The sequence below is a fragment of the Triticum urartu genome, chromosome 5A (assembly GCF_056163025.1).
Source record: "Triticum urartu cultivar PI428250 chromosome 5A, HENAU_Tu73, whole genome shotgun sequence".
Taxonomy (NCBI): domain Eukaryota; kingdom Viridiplantae; phylum Streptophyta; class Magnoliopsida; order Poales; family Poaceae; genus Triticum; species Triticum urartu.
This window is the reverse complement of record NC_141877.1, coordinates 659,551,727-659,571,952: the sequence shown is the minus strand read 5'-3', so window position 1 is coordinate 659,571,952 and position 20,226 is coordinate 659,551,727. Positions and strand designations below refer to the sequence as shown.

The following is a 20,226-nucleotide window of genomic DNA, read 5'->3' as shown; positions in this document are numbered from 1 at the left end:
ACAACTGAACTAAGTAGATCAATCCAGGGAAACACTTTATCTATTCCCACATCCAAAAGTAGAACCAGCTTAGAATCTTTCAAAACAGCACGGCACAAGATTCACAAAACACAATAAGTAAACATCCATTCCACCTTTGGCATTAAAACTATAAAAGGCAAACACCCCCTTTTAGATCAAATACAACTCTCTGTCTCTCTGTGTTTTCTTTTTCTGAAATTTACCAAAAATGGGCTCACTAACAGCATCACATGGATAGCGATTTGGGTCGATCATTCCATTAACGGTCGGGTGCTGGTGGATCGATGCCGTCACCGGCTAACCTCCTCCTACTCCTAAAATTTGTTGGTTGTAGTTGTCGTGACAGCAGCACCGACGAGCAGAGCTGAAGAAATCATCAACACACGCTGCCTCTCCAGTCCTGCATCAGCTTCACCCACGAGCAGAGCCGTACTAATAACTACCCCTTCACCGCTTTAATCTCCAACGACAAGGGTCGGCGTCAGCAAATGAACAACCACAGTTCGTTCGGCAAGGGCAACACAGTTCTTTCGATTTGGGTCGATTTGGATCCATCAGATACCCTGGCGAATTGCTGACCTAACTTGTCGCCCTCTCTGCCATTCTCCAGCTCCTTCCCCTTTCCCTTCTCCCTGGCCCTCTGCTTGCCCACCGCCGTCGCCCTGCTCTCCCGCTGTTACTCCTCCCGCCACGTGCTGTCCAGCAGCTCCCGCCGCCTCTTGTCCCTCTCCTGCAGCGCTCCCGCCGTCCAACAAAAAGCCTCTACTTCTCTCTCTACTCTCTCACGCGAGGAAACAAGCCTGCAAGAACACGTCGAGCGAACCAGACCCGTCGCATCGAAGCGCGGAGCCACCGTGCAATCCATAGATCCCTTTCCCCCACGCGAAATCCCAAAACATGGTGAGCTGCAGCGGCGAATCGATCGGAGCCTAGTGGTGGCGCGCGCAGGGAGGAGGAGATCAAGGGGGACTTACGGTGCTGGAGCGTCGGAGGAGGCGAGAGGCGACAGCGCGTGGTGGCGGCGCACAGCGCCGTCGGCGGGGGTGAGGTGGCCGGGGAGGAACCCTAACCACGGCGGTGTCGTCGGGCGGAGGGGATCGATGTTGATCCAGAGTGAGGGGGTGCAAGGGGAGACCGGCGCGCGGGCCGGTTTTCTTTTCCTCTAGTAGTAGCGCTGGGTAGAGGCCGGCGCTACTGCTAAGCCCACCAGCTGTAGCGCCCGTTCGAAACAAACGCTAGAGGTAAGTGGGCTACCGTTTTTGCCCTACGGCCCACGTAACAGCAACGCGGCCCAAACTAACAAACGTTGTTGTTATTAAGTAGTAGTAGCGTGTTTTGTACCAGGCGCCACTGGTAAATACTAGTAGCGTGGGTGCTTAAACAAGCGCTACTGGTAAACTTCTATCTATAAGCATTTTCCTAGTAGTGATTGTCAAGATCAACACCGATGGTGCCATCGATTTCGCAGGTAACTGCAGTGGCATGGGAGGTGTATCTCGTTCGGATGTGAAGTTCATGGGTGCTTAGTGTAAGCCCCACTTGGGCATTTTTGATCCACTGATAGCAGAAGCTCTTTCTATGCGGGATGGTGCGCTATTTGCGAAGCTACGCTGACCCACGCATGTGATCATGAAGGTGGACTGTCTGGAGATGGTACGACTCTGGAATACTCGTCACAATTCACGTTCAGTTGTGGCTCCGCTGTTACTTGAAATTGAAGAGCTAGTTAGTGACTTTACTTTATTTGATGTTCAACATGTAAATCGATCAGCAAATATTTCAGCACACCTATGTGCAAAGTCTGCTCGTGCACTAAGTGTGACTGATATGACACTCCCAGCTTCCTAGTGACCAGCTTACTTGCTGATTGTCCTAGGAATGCTTTCGTTTGAATAAAGCTCTTTGAATTGTCTGAAAAAAAGAATCCCAAGACGAGGAGGACCAATGCGTTATATAAAAAATACTGGCATGCCCCATGGCAACCGACCAAGCGACTTTCGGCGATTATCCCGGTTGTCCTAATCGCCGGACGCGGGGCCCGCCCGCGTGGGCGCACGAACGCTCCACGACGTGCGGGGAGCCATCTCCAACCTCCATTGCCCTGCCCGCACTACAACCAGCCAAGCTACCCATCCGACGGCGCTCCAGCGCACCGGCGAGCCGTGCCGGGCCGTCCGATGGCGGGCGTGGACCACCGATTGCTGTCGTTAATAATGGAACCATGGTGTGTGTGGGGTGGACTCGCGCGTTAGCCGTTGACGTAGCTTTTGATACGGGCCAATGACGACGGTTATGGTGTTGATATTGGTACGGCGATCCAATCCAAGTGTTATCTTAACGTAAACTAAGATTAAACTTTGCATGTCAACGTCCATGGCCAGGGATTGCACTAAGTACTCGACTGTTTTTGCTTTACAAGGCGGTTTTGTTTGCAATTGAATTGATGATGGGTGGGTCCGCTGCCGGTTGTTGATCTCGACGGCTCTGCTCGCAGAAAATGATGTGAGATGTTGACATCGCAATTCTCAAGCGAAAATTCTTCTGTCCCAGTTTGTGTGTGTGACAAAAGCAGCAGAGGAAGAAAAGGAGATGCATCTGTGGTGGCCTGGCAGCACTGGCGTTCAGAACTCATCCTAGGGCATGACCATATATCTCACCTATCCTTTTTTTTAGAAACGTCTGTAATTTTATTCATACTCATAACAATTATAGGTACACTGATTTGGATCTTAAGAAACAAAAAAATACAAAGTAACTTCTATATCTAAGAATTACAATCAAATCTTTTGTAAACACCTTCTTCGTTGTATCAATCTCTGTTATAAAAAATACTCCAAAGACTTCGGTAAAGAGGCTACATTGGATTGGACCAACGATGTTGTGACTCTTTCACCCGCACGAACATTACCAATAATGATTTTTTTTAAAAGCGCCTTGAGTCGCCCATTCAGAAAGATGGGAAGCCTTGATCAATGAATGTACATGGGCCAGGGATGATCCTCTAGAAGTGCAGGCTGCCGGATCACAATATCTTCATCATGGTGTCGATGAAAGATTTCAACTTCACAAAGAATCAAACCAACACAAAAGGTTTGACACACCAGCATAAACTCTAGATCCAAATAATCGGATCTGCGAAGACAAAAAACTATCTAGCCTCATGGCACTGCCAAAAGAACGAGAGTAAATTTATTCTTACAAAAAACAATGATCACTAGACGATGAAAAAGAACATAGAACTCTTGAATATATCTCGCCTACTGTGATACTATTTTTCAGTCTGGCATCAACTATTTTCCCCGTGGAGGCATTGTTGGGCCGTCCAGATATGGGTTCCTGCGGGAGTGGTTTTTAGACACCTTTTTCTTTTCTTTATTATGTATGGTTTCTGTGTTGGTTCTTCATCGGTTTTTCTTGTAGTTTTTGTTTTTATGTGTTTCTTTAGCGGTTCTTTGGTTTTCATGGTTTTATCTTTTTATTTTGATTTTTGCGTCGGTTTTCAGTGATTGTTTTGGGTTTCGCTTTTTTTTTGTTTCTTTAACGGTTATCTTCAAAAATATTGGATTTTTTACTTTTTATATTCCTTTTCCTTTTTTCCTTTTATCAATACATGTAGTTTTTTCACACACATTATACATTTTTATACACCATGAACATTTTCTTATACCCATTTAACATTTTTCAAATGCATGGTTAACATTTTTCAAACATATCTTTTGATGTCTACTATTTTTCATACACATCTGCACTTTTTTGTATACATTTGAAATATTTTTATATATATTTAGGAGAACTCACATACATGATTATCATCTTTCAACCACGTGTTTGTATACATTTTAATACACATTGAATTTTTTTATTATATGATTTTTATAAAACTACATGATTTTCCTTACACTGTATAAATTTTTTAAATGTCACAACCGTATTTCTGAAACACGTGAATAATTTTTAAAATGGTAACGTATATGGAAACCTTTTTTAATTACACAATTTTGTTTCCAGAACATTTTTAAAAATGATATAAACATTTTTTTGATTACTTAAACTTTTTTTACATTGCATAAGAATTTTTTAGAATGTCACGTACATATTTTTGAAACTCGTGAACAGTTTTTTTAAATGTCTCAACATTTTTTTGAACACTATCAACATTTTTAAAATTTCTCTAACAATTTTGCTTTATCATTTTAAATTTTGTGGCTTGCTAATTTAAAAAAGTAAGTTTATGTTTGGGAATCATGTATGTTTTAGAATATTTTCAAATACATGAAAAAAAACAAACAAATGAAAGTACTATAGATTGAGCTGCAACACAGAGATGAGTGATACATCCATTTTAGCGACGACTAATTTCGGGTGGAGGGAGTACTAGTTTGTGGTTCTTGTGCCACCCCAATTCCATGAGCGTGTGATATCAGTAAGTTGCCGTTCTTTTGTCGTTGCATGGCAGCACCGAACCGAATCCAACAAGTTGCCAGGGGATGTATGTTTGAGGTTTCTAGCTTCGTTGGACCATGGCGAACTGATGAGTTTCATTTTTTGATCTCGATCATGGGAGTCGGTTTTCTCAAGAAAGAAGATCATGGGAGTCGGTAACTGGATCGAAACAAATTCCATGCTAGTTATCTAAATGCAAATTCATCACTGCCCTGGCAACAGACTGCTCCTCTATTATATCATTATATTAACTTCCATACCAGTTATTGAAAAGCAAATTCATCATTTGAATTTGCTTTACCTTTGCGTTCTGAATGTGAATCTGGACCTTCTTTTCCAGCAACTTGGTTGTAGGTCACTCTCTTTTGTGAATTGGGCCGTCTCGGGCGAGCGAGACAACCTCTACAGGGCAGCGAAAGGGCCTTCGCACCGTCTAATGGCAAGGCAAAAGGGGATGCCAGTTGAAGCATTATTGAATCCACTACCACTAGCGCGGCATTGTGCGCACGGCAGTCACCGCTTTGTCTACAGAGCGAGCGCAAGTGTTCCTCAAATCGCGCAGCAACTCCCTTTTGAGGTCACTCGCTTTGCACTACGAAAACGTCGGAGCAGTGCTGAGAATCACTCAATCATCTTCAGATAAGGTCGTACGTGCACTGACTACATCACCCAATATATGAAACCAACGGGAAAAAAACAGTAGAACAAGCTTGCCGTTTCTGCATGACAGGGGGACCTTCTTGGGCTTATCGCCCAACGTATACCTGCGCTCCAACCGTCGGTCGGGTCGGCCCCCCCACGCACTCACTACTCCCTGCTCTGCTCTGCCTCTGCACGTATAAAGCCCGACCCAACGGAGGCAACGAAACACCAGCTCGCACTCGCTTGACACTAGCGAACCATCACCGGGAAGCCACGATCGAGCGCGCTCATGGGGGCGAGGCAGCGCGGCGAGAGAGGGGGTATCTCGACGTCCAAAAGGTCGAGGCTGGCGGCGGCGGCGGACGCGGCGTCGTGGTGCCTCGCGCTGGCGGCGCTGGCGGCGCTGCTGCTGGTGTGCTCGCTCGGGGAGACGTCGGAGGCCGCGGTGGTGGTGCGGGGCGCGTCGCTGTCGGCGCGGTGGCGGCCGTGCGAGGAGGTCTACGTGGTGGCGGAGGGGGAGACGCTGCACGGCATCAGCGACCGCTGCGGCGACCCCTACATCCTGGAGCGCAACCCGAACGTCCACGACCCCGACGACGTCTTCCTCGGCCTCGTCCTCAGGATCACGCCCTCCCTCCATCTTGAAGCCGTCCGTCCCCGCTAGCCCGTAGGTAGATCAAGAAAGAAGATGAGTTTGATTCTTCTGCAGAATCATTCCGGTTCGCTCTGAAGAACTCTGATTTACGAGTAACCTCGCTAGTCTTAGTGGTAGAGGACAGAGTGTCAGAGTGTCAGCCTTGTTTCCTTGTGATTCTCTCTTATACTTCGTGCGTGGAAAATTGGCTGAATCGTTGGGCCGTGGAGCAGAGGCGGTGTCAGGTATGTCCGGATGCGCCGCGCCGCTTATTAGGGCGAGCGCCCATTAGAGCAACTAGTTAACGATTACTTTTTCGAGAGCCTCCCAACAATCAGTGGGTTGAGAACGTGTCTCTCGACACTCTGGGTGTTTTCTTTTGGATTTTGTTTTTTCTTTAATTTTTTCACACGTGTTTTCGGCTTTTTAAATGTTTTTTTTCGGTTTTATGGTTTTCCATCGGTCTTTCTTAGATTTTGGATGAAAAAAAACTTTGGGATTTTTTTTGCGAGAAAAAACTTGTTTTTTTCTTCTGTGAGAGGCACGACTCAGAAACGAAAAAAACGTGTTTTCTTTTTTCTTTTGCGAGAGACACGATTTTGACGAAAACAATTTAAGATTTGGACGCACGGTTTAAGAGATAAAATATTTTGAATAAACAGATGTATGAAGAAAACTCACAGAAATGATCTTTGAAAGAAGTACTAATCAATTAGTGATTTTGATATATAGCTTGTCTATAAAAGCGTAACTAGCGATTGTTCGACCTACCAAATAGTTTTGCCTTTCGCTAGGGTTTTTGGCTCGCTCGCCGCCACCACACCGGCGTTGAGATTTTCCTAATTTTCGCTTTAGCATCTACTTCGGCCCTCCTCACCATCTCACCTAGTTATCGGCCAACGTGGAATACCGTCCGCTCAACGCCGTCCGCCTGCAACAACGGCCAACGTGGAATACCCACCATGCCGTGCACGCTGTCACATGTCCTCATCATGCCCTGTTGCTCGTCATACACGGCATTGCCAATTTCAAAGAAGGTAGATAATATCTCTGTGAATTTTCCCTAGCTTATGCCCTAGAGATTTTCCCTAAAACATTTATAGCTTTATGTTACTTTTTAACTACTGATTATCTCTTCAAATTTAGTACCACCATGTTGCCTATAAAGTATAAACTATGCCTCCGGCGCTGAGAAAAAATGTTAGATGAATTTTTTATGGAAATTGTTAAATGAGTTGATAGAATCCCATATGAATTCAGTGATAAAAAAATTAGCATAATACGAGCACCTCCAGAAATAGAGACTAGTTGCCGTCTTGCCGATGTTTATTATGTAGCAACAAATTAATGTTTTAATTCAGGATAGGCCTGTAGAAGACTTGAGATGTTAGATGAAACTTTTTAAGTAATATGTACTATTAATTACTTGGTATAAATACTACTTATAGATGCAATTTTGATAGCATTTGTATAAAGAAAATATTTGATACTCGCAAAAATATTTTCAATATAATTATTATTTTGATGTGTATTTTAGAGGGCCCCAGGTTATATTTACGCCCCCCCCCCCTCCAATAATCTCATGACCGGCCCTTGGTTTTTTGCTCCATTTTTAGGTGTTTTCTCAGGTCAATTACGCTTTGTGTCTTGTTCACAAAGGCGAGGCGACGGTTGCTCCGTGAAGATGAAATAAGTTCTCCCTGCCTAGACGCTGTTCTGGCGGTTCGTCTAGTGTCGTTGGAGGGCGTCTGAAGGTGTGTATCCGTTGATTTTCATGGAATTCAATCGATGTTGGTCCTTTATTCAGTCTTCACTCGTGAGTTGCCTTGTGGGGCCTTAGCAATACGATGTTTCAACTATTTACTACAACAACTTTTGCCAGAATCCAATGAGGTAAGGGTATCTTCAACAGCAACCCGCAAAACTCCTTCCACGTCCGTCCGCTGGTAGGGCGGATCGGTCCGCGGACACGGATGCGGGAGGACGCCATCCAACCGTAGCCGCATACATCCGACCTTCCTCATTTTTTTCAAGTCCGCATGATAAATTAGCCGCATGCAAAGGGTATAGACATTCAGATAGCCACATGCAACACTCGTTCAAATTTAAAATGTTCAAATATTACATACCAACATTGTTGTCCCCTTTCACCACCCACTTATGCTCAATCAGATCTTTCTTCAACTGCTCGTGAGTTGGTCGATGCCGAATTGAATAAACTCTTCAAATGGGGCCAGTTTCCAGTCCGGATGTTGGATAGGATCACCCATGTTCTCAAATTCCAAAGCTACGGCAACATCGTCACCCTCATCCTCGACGATCAAATTGTGCATGATCACGCAACATGCGTCACCTCCCACAAGGACTTAGGATCCCATTGTTTTACATGTTCACAAACAAGTGTAAAAGGGGCCTAAAGAACTCCAAATGCCCTCTCGACATCCTTTCTATCTGATTCTTGTCTTTCGGTGAAGTGAGCCTTTTTCCAGCCAATTGAGTTTTAGATGGTGTTGACAAAGATAGCCAATGTATACTGTCAACCAGATAGTAGCCCATGTTGTACGCATGTCCATTGATACTATAGTGACAAGGAGGAGTTTTTCCTTCAGTCAGTCTCGCAAACAACGACGATTATTGCAGCAAATAGATATCATTGTGTGACCCAGACAGCTATACCTATAACTTAACATAGAAATTGTGGCAGATGCTATTATGTGTCGACATCTTGCTTGCACATGCATACCCACGTAGTACCTTGTGTAGTATATTACTACATACGGCCGGCCGCGGCAGCTACCGATGCATGGAACCTAGCTAGCTTGTTAATTAAGTAGGACTAGTTGTCGATGGAATCCAGTCGCTCTGGTTGTATTGTATAGGTATTAGGTATAGCTCGCATAGATCTGTTCGTAGAAGCGTAGACGACGACTTGGCTGCTGCGTTTCGTGTGTTCAAGTCTTGAAGACTATTGCTACTCGTCAAGAACTGAAAGGCCCGGGTAGGTAGGCACGCGATCGACCAGTTCATGGCCCCACCCCACGGGATATATTGAACGGCATTGTGCTTGTTTTCCTCCTCCTTTTCCCGCATCCCACAAAGGCATTATGCGCCCACACATATCCTACTTGCTATAAAACCATGTCGCTTCCACAGCTCAACCTCAAACCGCGCGCGAGTCGTTGCATGCATCCTCCCCTCCTCCAGCTCCTCCTCCGCGTCCAGCAGTAGCCTCCCGACGGCCGTACATCCACGGTAACACGGCACTCGTGCGCTTCGCGGCGGTACGGTGGGCAGCTGATCGTGTGGGCCACATCGTCGCCGACTAGCTAGTATTAGTAGCAGCGGCGTGGGTGACCGGCGTCCGTCACCATGGCAGGAAAGGGTGGTGCTTCCGTGCGCGTCAAGGCGGTGGCGACAGTTAAGGTCACCGTCGGTGGGTTCCTCGATGGGCTGAGGCCGTCCAAGACGATGGACGATGTGAAGGACCTCATCGGCAGGTCCATGGAGCTCGAGCTTGTCAGCGCCGATCTTGACGCCAGTAAGTACTCATATACTTTTGCCTCTTTGTTTTGCTAGAAGGTGCATTTTTTTCTTTTACTGAAAAATGCAATCCCTTTTTAGCCCAGGGATCCGATTTTTAGAAATTGCTGTACAAGCCAAGGCATTGAGAGAAAGATAAAACGATGGACCTGTCGATCTGACAAACACGGTAGTAGAATTAGTTGACCAACAGACGAATGATAAATGAATAATAGTACTAAGTAACTAGATCTATATTTACAGCAAACAGATGTGCTGCTATGGAAGCAAAGGCGATAGATCGACCAATACAGCTATACCTGGATTTGTTTTACTAAAAAAATGAACACATGTTTTCTTTTTCAAAAAATAAAAAAGAGCTACACATGTTATGTTTTTTTTTGCGGGAGCTACACATGTTATATTGAGCACAAATCATCGATCGATCATAGATAGATGTGCATGCTCCGTAGAGGAAAATGCATTATTCGTTTTCTACGTACAAGTTAATTTGTTTGGTTCGACTGGTTTGCACATTTTATTTTCCTGTTATGAAAACCTACTAATATTGTTTGAGTTATTAAATATATATAGTATACTAACTTTTGAATCGACTATTAGTTTACCCAGTCAAACGTACAGCAACTCCTGCAGTACACCAACTCAAGAAAAAAAGAACTCCCACAGTACAGTTTGTTCTTTATAGAAAGCCAACCATAAATTAAGTGACCACCTACTTGAGTTATCAAAACTATGGAAGTTGAGCACTTTTAAAAGGCAAAAGTCTAAAAAAAACCTTGATTTTGTTCTCCAAGTCTGAATCAAACCCTGAATTGAGAATCCCTGGAATTGTCACCTTGTCTTTGTTAATCCCGGTTTATCCCAGCCCATTAGTGCTAATAGATGGTTTGGGCGTCGGGATTGCTGGCGTGGCTGGGATTAGGGGTTAATTGGACGCCATGATGGACGGACTATGGGCCCTACTGTCCTCATAAACCCCACCACGAACCTGCTCCTTCCCCTGTTTCTCTCCCTGGACGTCACCCGTTCCTTCCCCAGCTTGCAGCGGCAATGGCGTACATGCATTGATTGATCACGGGGACGGCAAGACGATCACGGCGGCTGGAAAAATCTCTGGTAATCCCCTTCCATCTTCTATTCGTCTTCTCGTCCTTGTTTTTTTCACCAATGATTGTCTCTGGTTAGGGTTTGTAGGCGCAGAAAAATCTGGTTTTTAGGGCATTTACTTTGTGCAGAAACAATAGATTTTTCTTACATCTAGTTCGGAGTACTTGTATCACTCGTTGATTTTATCAAAAAATCTGTGGCAATGCAGGTTCCTCATGTCATCATGGATCCTTGCGACAAACTACATGTGCGGTTTCATTTTGGTGGCCAATTTGTTCGAATTGGGCCTACTTTAGACTATGTTGGTGGAGATGAAGCAAGTTCAGAGATTGAAAGGGATAGATTGTCTTTGCCAGAGATCAAAGGCTTTCTTGGTGATCACATACCAGTGAAAGAAAGTATGAAGATTCACTTCCTGATGCCTGGTAAAAAACTAGTGGATGGCCTATTATTTTTGTGTGATGATGCTGGTTGTATGAAGATGTCTGAATATATAACTGATGGAGGAGTGGCTGAGGTCTATGTGGAGTATTTTGGGGAGCAAGATGATCAGAGTGCAAGTGACAGTGGTAGTGATTTTGAAAATGAGATGGACAATGATTTAGAAGGAGAGACTGATGTAGAACCAGATGCAGTCATAACTGCAGATGATGATGTGCAAATAATTAGTGTGGATCCATCATCATTGACCGCAATAGAAAATGTGCTCGAACCAAATGAGAGTGCTGTTATTACCCAGGTGATTAGCAGCCCTACAAATCACAATTTCTGTAGGAAACAGAGGACTGAAAGTTCACAAGTTCAGATATCGAGTTCCCAATTTCAGATACAAAGTTCTCAGGTTCAGATATATAGCTCTCAGGTCATTAATCCAGTAATAGATAGTGGTAATGCAGCAGCTCAACAAACACAAGAACATGACAATGATGACAATGGCTCTGCAGTTTCAGACAGTGAGGAGGATGATAGTGATTATGTGGCAGGAAGTGATGACAGTGGACTGGAAGAGGAATATGTGGAACTAAGGGAACAAGCAAAGGCTTTTAAGAAGAGAATTAGAGACTCAAAGAGATGGGCTCAGAGAAATCCATCTGGTGTTGTTCCAATAGATCTAGTGGCAAATGTGGAAGAAGTGGTAGGAGAAGACCACTTTGACTCAGATGATGAAGATTACTCATATGATGAGGAAAGTGATCATGAAGGAGAATTTGTTAGGAGGAAAACTAAGTTCCCTAGGTACAACCCTAAGGTAGATATTCCACTATTCTGCTTGGGAATGGTTTTCAGGAGCAAGGAACAGATGAGGAAGGCACTAATAAAATATGGACTTCTGACATTTAGAAGTATAAACTTCATGAAGTCAGAAGAAGGGAGGATCAGGGCTAAGTGTGGATGGCCTGGATGTCCGTGGACTATATATGGTGCTTATAGTAGCAGGTGTTCTAGATTTCAGGTGATCACATATGAAGATCAACATGAGTGTGCACCTAACAGAGACAATCACCTTGTCACAGCAAAAGTTATTGCTAGGAGATATGAGCACATCTTCAGAGCCAATCCGACATGGAAAATTGATAGCATTAAAGCCACGGTTCTGAAAGATTTCTTTGCGGATGTTTCAACATCAAAGTGCAAGGCTGCTAAGAAGATAGTGTCAGAGAAGCTACTTGCCGGACTGAAAGATGAGTACACCAAGGTGTTCGACTACCAGCTTGAACTACTTAGGAGCAATCCTGGGAGCACAATCCTTGTTGGCTTGAACCCTGAGTACATGGATCAAAATATTTTCCAAAGCTTCTATGTATGCTTCAATGCTATGAAAAAGGGTTTTAAAGCTTGCAGAAGAGTTATTGGGCTTGATGGCTGTTTTTTCAAAGGAGCATGTCAAGGTGAGCTTCTATGTGCTATTGGTAGAGATGCTAATAATCAAATGTATCCAGTAGCTTGGGCAGTAGTGGAGAAAGAAACTAGTGAATCTTGGGAGTGGTTTGTTGGCCTTTTGATAAAGGACTTGGATATTAATGATCAAGGTGAAGGATGGGTGTTCATATCAGATCAACAGAAGGTATGTTGTTCACATAGTTGTCCATATTGGCTTTTTGTTAATTATTTACTTGTTAGTGATATCCTATTAATTACTAGTTTGTTTAGGTTCATGCTATGTTGGTTAGGTTCACTCGTCTTGTCGAAGCATAACGTACTCACTTTTATGGTAGGTTGCTTAGGTTCACTCTCCTTGATGAAGCGTGACCTACTCACTTTTATGGTAGGTTGCTTAGGTTCACTCGCCTTGTAGAAGCGTGACCGACTCACTTTTATGCTAGGTACACTTTTTTAGGCTAGGTTAATTTGTCCCATCTACATTTGTCCTATGTACCTATTGTAATATATTTTTTGCAACTTCAATGTAGGGCCTTATCAATGCAATGCGAAACTACGTACCAAAGGCACAACATGGAATGTGTGTTAGACACATCTATGCTAACTGGAAAAAAAAGTTTAGAGAGCATGCTCTGCAAAAGAAATTTTGGGCAATTGCCAAGGCTGCAAATAGAGAAGATTTCATGTATAGGAAGGCCAAGTTAGCTCAAGATACACCTGAAGGTGCAAGGGACATAATGAGGACAGAGCCTAAGCATTGGGCAAGAGCATTTTTTCCTGTTGGGTCCCTTTGTGACTCAGTTGATAACAATCTATGTGAGTCCTTTAACAATGCTATAGTTGAGGCCAGATTCTATCCTATCATCTCTATGCTAGAGAAGATTAGACACAAGATGACACTTAGAGTCCAAGAAAATAGGAGCAAAAGTGAAAAGTGGACATCTAGTGATATATGCCCAAACATTTTCAAGAAGCTTAAGGTGGCCATCAAAATGACTCAGTTCTATGATGTGCTCTGGAATGGCAAGGAAGGGTTTGAGGTGAAACATGTCAGTGGCAGAGGAAGGAGCTATACAGTGAACTTGGACAAATGGACTTGCTCTTGTGGTTACTTTCAGCTAGCAGGGATGCCTTGTTGCCATGCCATCAGTGCCATATACAAGAGTGGAAGAAACATAGCTGACTTCATTCACAAATGCTATTCAGTTGAGCAATTTAAGAAGATATATGAGCACTGCTTGGAGCCAGTAGAAGGACAAGAGAGATGGCCTATCTCTGACAAACCTAGACCACAAGCACCTGGGTATGTGAGTATGCCAGGTAGGCCTAGGAATAATGACAGGAAGAGGGAAGAGGGAGAAGCACCAAAAGGAAAGAAAATGTCAAAGCATGGCACTAAAATTACTTGCAGCATGTGTGGCCACAAGGGGCACAACAAGACAGGTTGCCACAAGAATCCTGAAAAGGGGAAGAAGAAGAATGCCTTCCTGAAGAAAACAGGCAGGAAAATGAAGTCATCTGAGGTAAATACAAGTTCACTCTCTTGTTTCAAATAGTTTTGCTTTTTCTTAATCACTTGTGCATTCACATGCTTATGTACTCTCATATTTTTTTAACAGCAAGCAAACACTGATGCTCAAATCAGATCAAGCCAGCAAGCTAAAAGCATAGGAGAAGTTCAAGCACAAGCGGGATCAAATGGTGGGAAGAGGAAGGCTACCAAAAAACAGAATGTGCAATCCAAGAAAAAAATCAAAGATGTGATATGATGGAGTAGTGATTTTCTGTTAGCATATTACTGAATTGCTATGTCCTTTTGTTCCTTATGTCACTCTGGTCATATAGTACCTATTGTGTGATGAACTTATGCAAAAATACGGAACTAAACTGCTGTACTAGTGATTTTCTCACTCTGGACTAGTGATTTTACTAGATATGTCACTCTGGTTATGTCCTTTTGCTGGTTATGTCACTCTGTTAGCATATTAATAAATTACTTGTTATTTTGGTTTACTCAAACTGTGTTTGTGTAAGCTGAAATGTCATATATGTTGTTGAGAACATGTGATATGTTCTCACAAATTTACCTACTGTTTATGTGATATGTTACCAGAAATTTAGCACATAGTAGCACTTCCTGTTGTTTTCTCAAGTTGCAGTCTAACAAAATGAACCATCAATTACCACATAAATAGCAGCATGGAATATCATTACATCATCCAACCATTACATCATTCAGCCATTACAAGATTTTGGCATTACATTTTTCTTCTAGTTATTAATGCAGTACAAATCCTGTAAATACACCTGCCAATAACATTTTTGGTTCAATCTCTGCATTCTTCTCCAGAACTTGTTGACTCAGTGCATCCTCTGTTCCAATTCTTTGGCTCTGTTCCAATCATGGTTGCCAGTCATCACCACCTGCAGCTTCAAACCTCCTGATTGCAGCCCTGAGATCGAGCAGTAGTTCTGCAAGGATTGGGGAGCAGGGATCACTATGCCACTGAAAAAATCCACAGCCAGCCTCTGATTCAAGTGTTCATACCATAAGAAATGGAAAGAAGGACGAGGAAGAATTGGTAGAGAAGATTGGGAGCTCACAATTTCATGGACACAGCACTAGTATCTTCCAGGGAGGAGACTTCTTGCACGGGCGACCTTGATGGAGCCCTACGCCCGCGACCTCCGCCTGATTACGACGCGCGGGAGGAGGAAGACATCGCCGATTGCAGCCGCCACCGTTGCCGTCGCCGTCGTTGCCGCCGCCGCCGTCGCCGTCGCCGCCGCCGCCGCCGCCAGCCAGCCAGCCTACTGACGGACCCTAATTTGGTTCCCCTGCTGAAGCTCTGTTTTTGCCCGTCAATAAAAAGCTCTGTTCTTTCCCCGCCGCTGCACCTTATGTGAGTACCCAAAGAGGCCCGCAGTCAGTTCATCGTCGCGTCCAGTTAACCCTAATCCTAGCCACGTCAGCAATCCCAACGCCCAAACCAGCTATTAGCACTAATGGGCTGGGATTAACCGGGATTAACAAACACAGGGTGATGATTTCAGGGATTCTCAGTTCAAGGTTTGATTCAGACTTGAAGAACAAAATCAAGGTTTTTTTTAGACTTTTGCCCTTTTAAAACCATAGCATGTGTTTGAACTGCCCCCATTGTATATTAATCAATAAACAAAGTACAACTGTATAGATGCCAAAACTACCAGAAAGATCGGACATTTTGACTAATGTCCAAAAAACTTTGCAAAAAGAACCAAAAAACAATATTACAAATAAGAACACCCCCCCCCCCCCCCCCCCCCGGTCCCTGCAACAACCATATCGAGAACCATCCTAGATCGCCCGCGCCGTCGACGCACACACCGGACGAGGAGACAGAACACCAACAAACTGAAATCAAGGCATACCTCATAACTTCTTTTTTGAGAATCCAACCCCATAACTTTGAAGGAGTTGTGACTTGTGAGCCGAAGACAAGACCCGCAAAACATGTATCTGATAATGTGGGACATTCTGCACGCCGTGTTGGATTCAGGTTTAACGCATTCCGCCATCGTTGCTGTGGAAAAACACCAAATCCGCCGCCACCGGGCCACCAACCTCACACGCGCAGCACCTTGTCCCACTTGCCGGCGTCGCAGGAAAACATAAAAGCCCATTGCTCTGAACGAACGGCGAGCAGAGGACCCTCATTCACGGTCCTGACTAATATCGATCCATTTTGCTTGTTTGATGCATGGTCATCACCTAGTATACATCTGATTGCAAAAATTAAACTCACTAAAAATAACAAAATTGATCGAATGCAGAGACGGGGAAGGAGAAACAGACGATCAAGAGCTATGCCCGCAAGGTGTCCGACAAGGACCGTCACATCGTCACCTATGAAGCAGGCTTCGACGTGCCGGCGGGCTTCGGCTCCGTCGGCGCCGTGCTGGTCACCAACGAGCACGACACGGAGATGTTCCTCAAGGACGTGAAGCTCATCGGCGGTGGCAACTCGGACTCGGAGCCCCACGTGATCCGCTGCGACTCCTGGCTGCCGCCCAAGTCCGGTGACGCCAAGCGCATCTTCTTCGCCAACAAGGTGATTCAGGACCCTGTCAAGCCATTTTGCAATTGAAATTTGTCAATGCTGAACTGTTGATCAACGTACGTACCAACCGTCCAGCCTTCACTGCCGAGCCAAACTCCTCCTGGCCTCCAGAACTACCGGAAGAACGACCTCGTGAAGAAGCGCGGTGACGGCATGGGGCAGAGGACGGCCAAAGACCGGGTCTACGACTACGACGTGTACAACGATCTCGGCTCCGGCGAGGAACCCGGTGCCGTCGGCGCCCGCCCCGTTATCGGCGGTAACCAGAAGTTCCCCTACCCACGGCGCTGCCGCACCGGCCGCCCCCGATCCATCAAAGGTATACGCACGTACACGATCGACAAAACCTCATGCATGCACGCGTGCTCGTACTAGAGGTTGTAAGTTGTAACTCGTGCGTGGCGTGGCATGGGTACGTGCAGATCGGCAGTCGGAGACGAGGAGCGGCGACGTGTACGTGCCGAGGGACGAGGCGTTCTCGGAGGAGAAGAACGTGCAGTTCAAGGTGAAGACGCTGCAGTCGGTGCTCCATGCCGTGGTGCCGGCCGTGCAGTCCACGTTCATCGACCGCAACCAAGGCTTCCCCTCCTTCTTCGTCATCGACAAGTTGTTCGAGGACGGTGTCGTGCTGCCGCGCACTCGAGAGGTCGGCTTCCTCCGCAGCGCCGTGCCGCGCCTCCTTCAGTTCCTCCGCGACGGCCTTGGCGACAAGCTTCTCCTCTTCCAGCGCCCCGCAAATGTCAAAAGTATGCTCCTTCCACTTCCACATGCGAAGCACTACTAATTCATTGGCTGACCAGCAAATTAATGGAGTTTTTGCGCGAACCTAAATGTATGCGTACGTGTTAATTGCGGAATGCCGCAGAGGACAAGTTTGCGTGGTTACGTGACGAGGAGTTCGCCAGGGAGACGCTCGCCGGCATCAACCCATACGCCATCGAGCTTGTCAGGGAATTTCCCCTCAAGAGCAATCTGGACCCGGCAAAGTACGGGCCGGCGGAGTCGGCTATCACCGCCGAGCTGCTGGAGGCGCAGATGGGGCACACCATGACGGTGGCCGAGGCGGTGGAGAAGTAGAGACTGTTCATGCTCGACTTCCACGACCTGTTCCTGCCGTACGTGCACAGGATCCGTGCCCTGGAGCACACCACCATGTATGGCTCCCGCACCATCTTGTTCCTTACCGACGACGGCACGCTGCGCCTCCTCGCCATCGAGCTCACCCGGCCGGCCTCGCCGACGACGCCGCAGTGGAGGCAGGTGTTCACTTCGTCCACGGACACCACCAAGTCCTGGCTATGGCGGATGGCCAAGTCCCACGTTCGTGCCCACGACGCCGGCCACCACGAGCTCGTCACCCACTGGCTGCGCACGCACTGCGCCGTGGAGCCCTACATCCTCGCGGCCAACAGGCAGCTCAGCGAGATGCACCCCGTCTACCAGCTCCTGCGCCCGCACTTCCGCTACACCATGCGGATCAACGCGCTCGCACGCTCCTCCCTGGTCAACGGCGGCGGCATCATCGAGAGCACCTTCTCACCTCAGAGGTACGGCATGGAGCTCAGCTCCGTGGCCTACGACAAGCTCTGGCGCTTCGACACGGAGGCCCTCCCAGCGGACCTCGTCCGGAGGGGCATGGCAGAGGAGGACCCCACGGCGGAGCACGGCCTCAGGTTGGCCATCAAAGACTACCCGTTCGCCAACGACGGGCTCCTTATCTGGGACGCCATCAAGGGGTGGGTTCAGGCGTACGTTTCCCGGTACTACCCGGACGACGACAGCGTCACACAAGACGAGGAGCTGCAGGCGTTCTGGACGGAGGTGCGCACCGAGGGACACGGCGACAAGAAGGAGGCGCCGTGGTGGCCTAAGCTGGACACGCCGGAGACCCTCGCGCACACGCTCACCACAATAATCTGGGTCGCGGCGGCGCACCACGCGGCGGTCAACTTCGGGCAGTATGACTTTGGGGGGTACTTCCCGAACCGCCCCTCGATCGCGCGTACCAAGATGCCGGTGGAGGAGCCCGTGGACGACGCCGCCTTGAAGAAATTCCTCGACAACCCGGACGAGGCGCTCCGAGAATGCTTCCCGTCGCAGGTGCAGGCAACGGTGGTGATGGCGGTGCTGGAGGTGCTGTCCAGCCACTCCCCCGACGAGGAGTACCTCGGAGGGATGGAGACCGCGCCGTGGGGCGATGACACCGCGGTGCGGGCGGCGTACACGAGGTTCAACGACGAGCTGAAGGTGGCGGAGGGGGTCATCAAGGAAAGGAACGAGAACAGAATGCTCAAGAATCGGTGCGGCGCTGGCATCGTGCCGTATGAGCTCATGAAACCATTCTCGCAGCCCGGCCCCGGTGTCATGCGCAAGGGCATCCCCAACAGCACCTCCATCTGATCCAACGGCCAAGGAAATGATTTCCGTGAATCTAGCAGTCTTGTTGTTCATTATTTAACACTCCTTTTAAGTTTTATTATTTGCCCGGCAACAGATAGTTTGTCTATTGTGTTAGATTTTTTTAACACAGTACAGACGTAAACGCTCATATATACGTGCATACACTCACCCTTATGAACGTATACACACACCCTACTCCGATGAGCACCTTCGAGAAACTGAACCGGCATGTCATCTTCAGATTTTATGAAGTCACCGCAGGTGTTCTAAAATGAAAATTGCCATGTAGGGTAAAAAATTGGGAGTAAAATTGCCACATTGCAGGAAGTAATAATCATGCATTCGATCCGGATCCGACGTACCTGAGGGTGTTAGATTTTTTATCCCTAAAAAACTGACTTCAGATGTATATTAGGGTTCATGATAAAAATTGTGCACCGGGAAATATGCATTGTTTCAGTTGTAATAACGAGATGCATACAATGACTTCACCAATCGTATAACAGTGGAGCATATAAAGACTTCACCAATCGTAAACTTAATGAACTACCCATGTTATCATAAATATAATCAAAGAAAACCAAAACATGTTTCTTTACATTACTAACAAAAGAGCTCGTGCGTTGCAACGGGAGAGAAAACATAACACACGCTCTTAACTCAACAACCATCACTCAAGACCACAATAGGTCCATCTCCTTTATTTTTGCGAGACATCATATTTGTGTTGCCACTTATCCTCCTTCTCACCCTCGCCGGCGATGGCCTCGGTGTTCACACAAAACAACAAAAAACGTATGTTGAATATGGTTAATCCTAAGACGTCTCTCTCTCTCTCTCTCTCTCTCTCTCTCTCTGTCTCACTCTCGCGACTCTCTCACTCTCACTCTCGCGATGAGAAATCTGTTGTTTTCCCCTGCAACATTTTTCAGAGGTATGCATGTGTAGTTATCAATGTTTTTTTTCCTATATGGTTATAGTGGGGTGTTTATTTGCAATCTGGATCGCCGCCGGTATGAAAAAAATGTATCTTGCGCTATAAATTATAAGTTTGCTTCCATAACAATATTTTAAAAATATTTAACAGGTAAAATTAACATCATATTTAGATTCCACACATTTTTCTAATAAAATTTCATATATAATATGTTAAAATCAAAGTTACGGTTTAAAAGATACATATAATTTAGAAAATCATTTGGTTTGACTCAAATATATTCCAAAATAATATTTAAAAATACTTAACAGGTAAAAATAATCTCATATTCATATTCTACATATTTTTCTAATCAAATTTCATATATAACATGTTCAAATCGGAGTTACGGTTTAAAAGATATGGATGATTTTAAAAAGCATTTATTTGACTTAAATATGATCCGCGGATGAATTACCTAAAACATCAGGGTTTTTTTTGAAAAATGTAAAATAACGGTTCGGGTGTGACTTAAATCTGGA

At 45.9% G+C, this 20,226-nt stretch overlaps 2 protein-coding genes and 1 pseudogene across 3 annotated transcripts; all 3 read left to right on the top strand.

The window, feature by feature from the left end:
- Positions 1-5,343: 5,343 nt before the first annotated feature.
- Positions 5,344-7,253, top strand: LOC125511467 (uncharacterized). Its single transcript, XM_048676855.2, has one exon. It carries the CDS (start codon positions 5,396-5,398, stop codon positions 5,768-5,770), a length of 375 nt encoding a protein of 124 aa, XP_048532812.1. The 5' UTR covers positions 5,344-5,395; the 3' UTR covers positions 5,771-7,253.
- Positions 7,254-7,387: 134 nt separating this feature from the next.
- On the top strand, positions 7,388-18,908 carry LOC125511466 (putative lipoxygenase 8, chloroplastic; annotated as a pseudogene). Its single transcript, XR_015603034.1, has 5 exons — positions 7,388-9,278; positions 16,082-16,359; positions 16,444-16,687; positions 16,791-17,114; positions 17,234-18,908. The product of XR_015603034.1 is annotated as a putative lipoxygenase 8, chloroplastic (transcript).
- On the top strand, positions 9,270-14,313 carry LOC125511465 (uncharacterized). The gene is made up of 4 exons (XM_048676853.2): positions 9,270-10,396; positions 10,596-12,452; positions 12,799-13,791; positions 13,888-14,313. Exons 2-4 carry the CDS (start codon positions 10,611-10,613, stop codon positions 14,035-14,037), a joined length of 2,985 nt encoding a protein of 994 aa, XP_048532810.1. The 5' UTR covers positions 9,270-10,396; positions 10,596-10,610; the 3' UTR covers positions 14,038-14,313.
- Positions 18,909-20,226: the final 1,318 nt, after the last annotated feature.

Excerpts from the sequence above, each read along its gene's own strand:
- LOC125511467 (XM_048676855.2), top strand. The coding sequence starts at position 5,396 with ATGGGGGCGAGGCAGCGCGGCGAGAGAGGGGGTATCTCGACGTCCAAA.
- LOC125511465 (XM_048676853.2), top strand. The coding sequence starts at position 10,611 with ATGGATCCTTGCGACAAACTACATGTGCGGTTTCATTTTGGTGGCCAA. Across the intron at positions 12,453-12,798 it reads TCATATCAGATCAACAGAAG|GGCCTTATCAATGCAATGCG; the intron begins GTATGTTGTTCA and ends ACTTCAATGTAG. Across the intron at positions 13,792-13,887 it reads GGAAAATGAAGTCATCTGAG|CAAGCAAACACTGATGCTCA; the intron begins GTAAATACAAGT and ends TTTTTTTAACAG.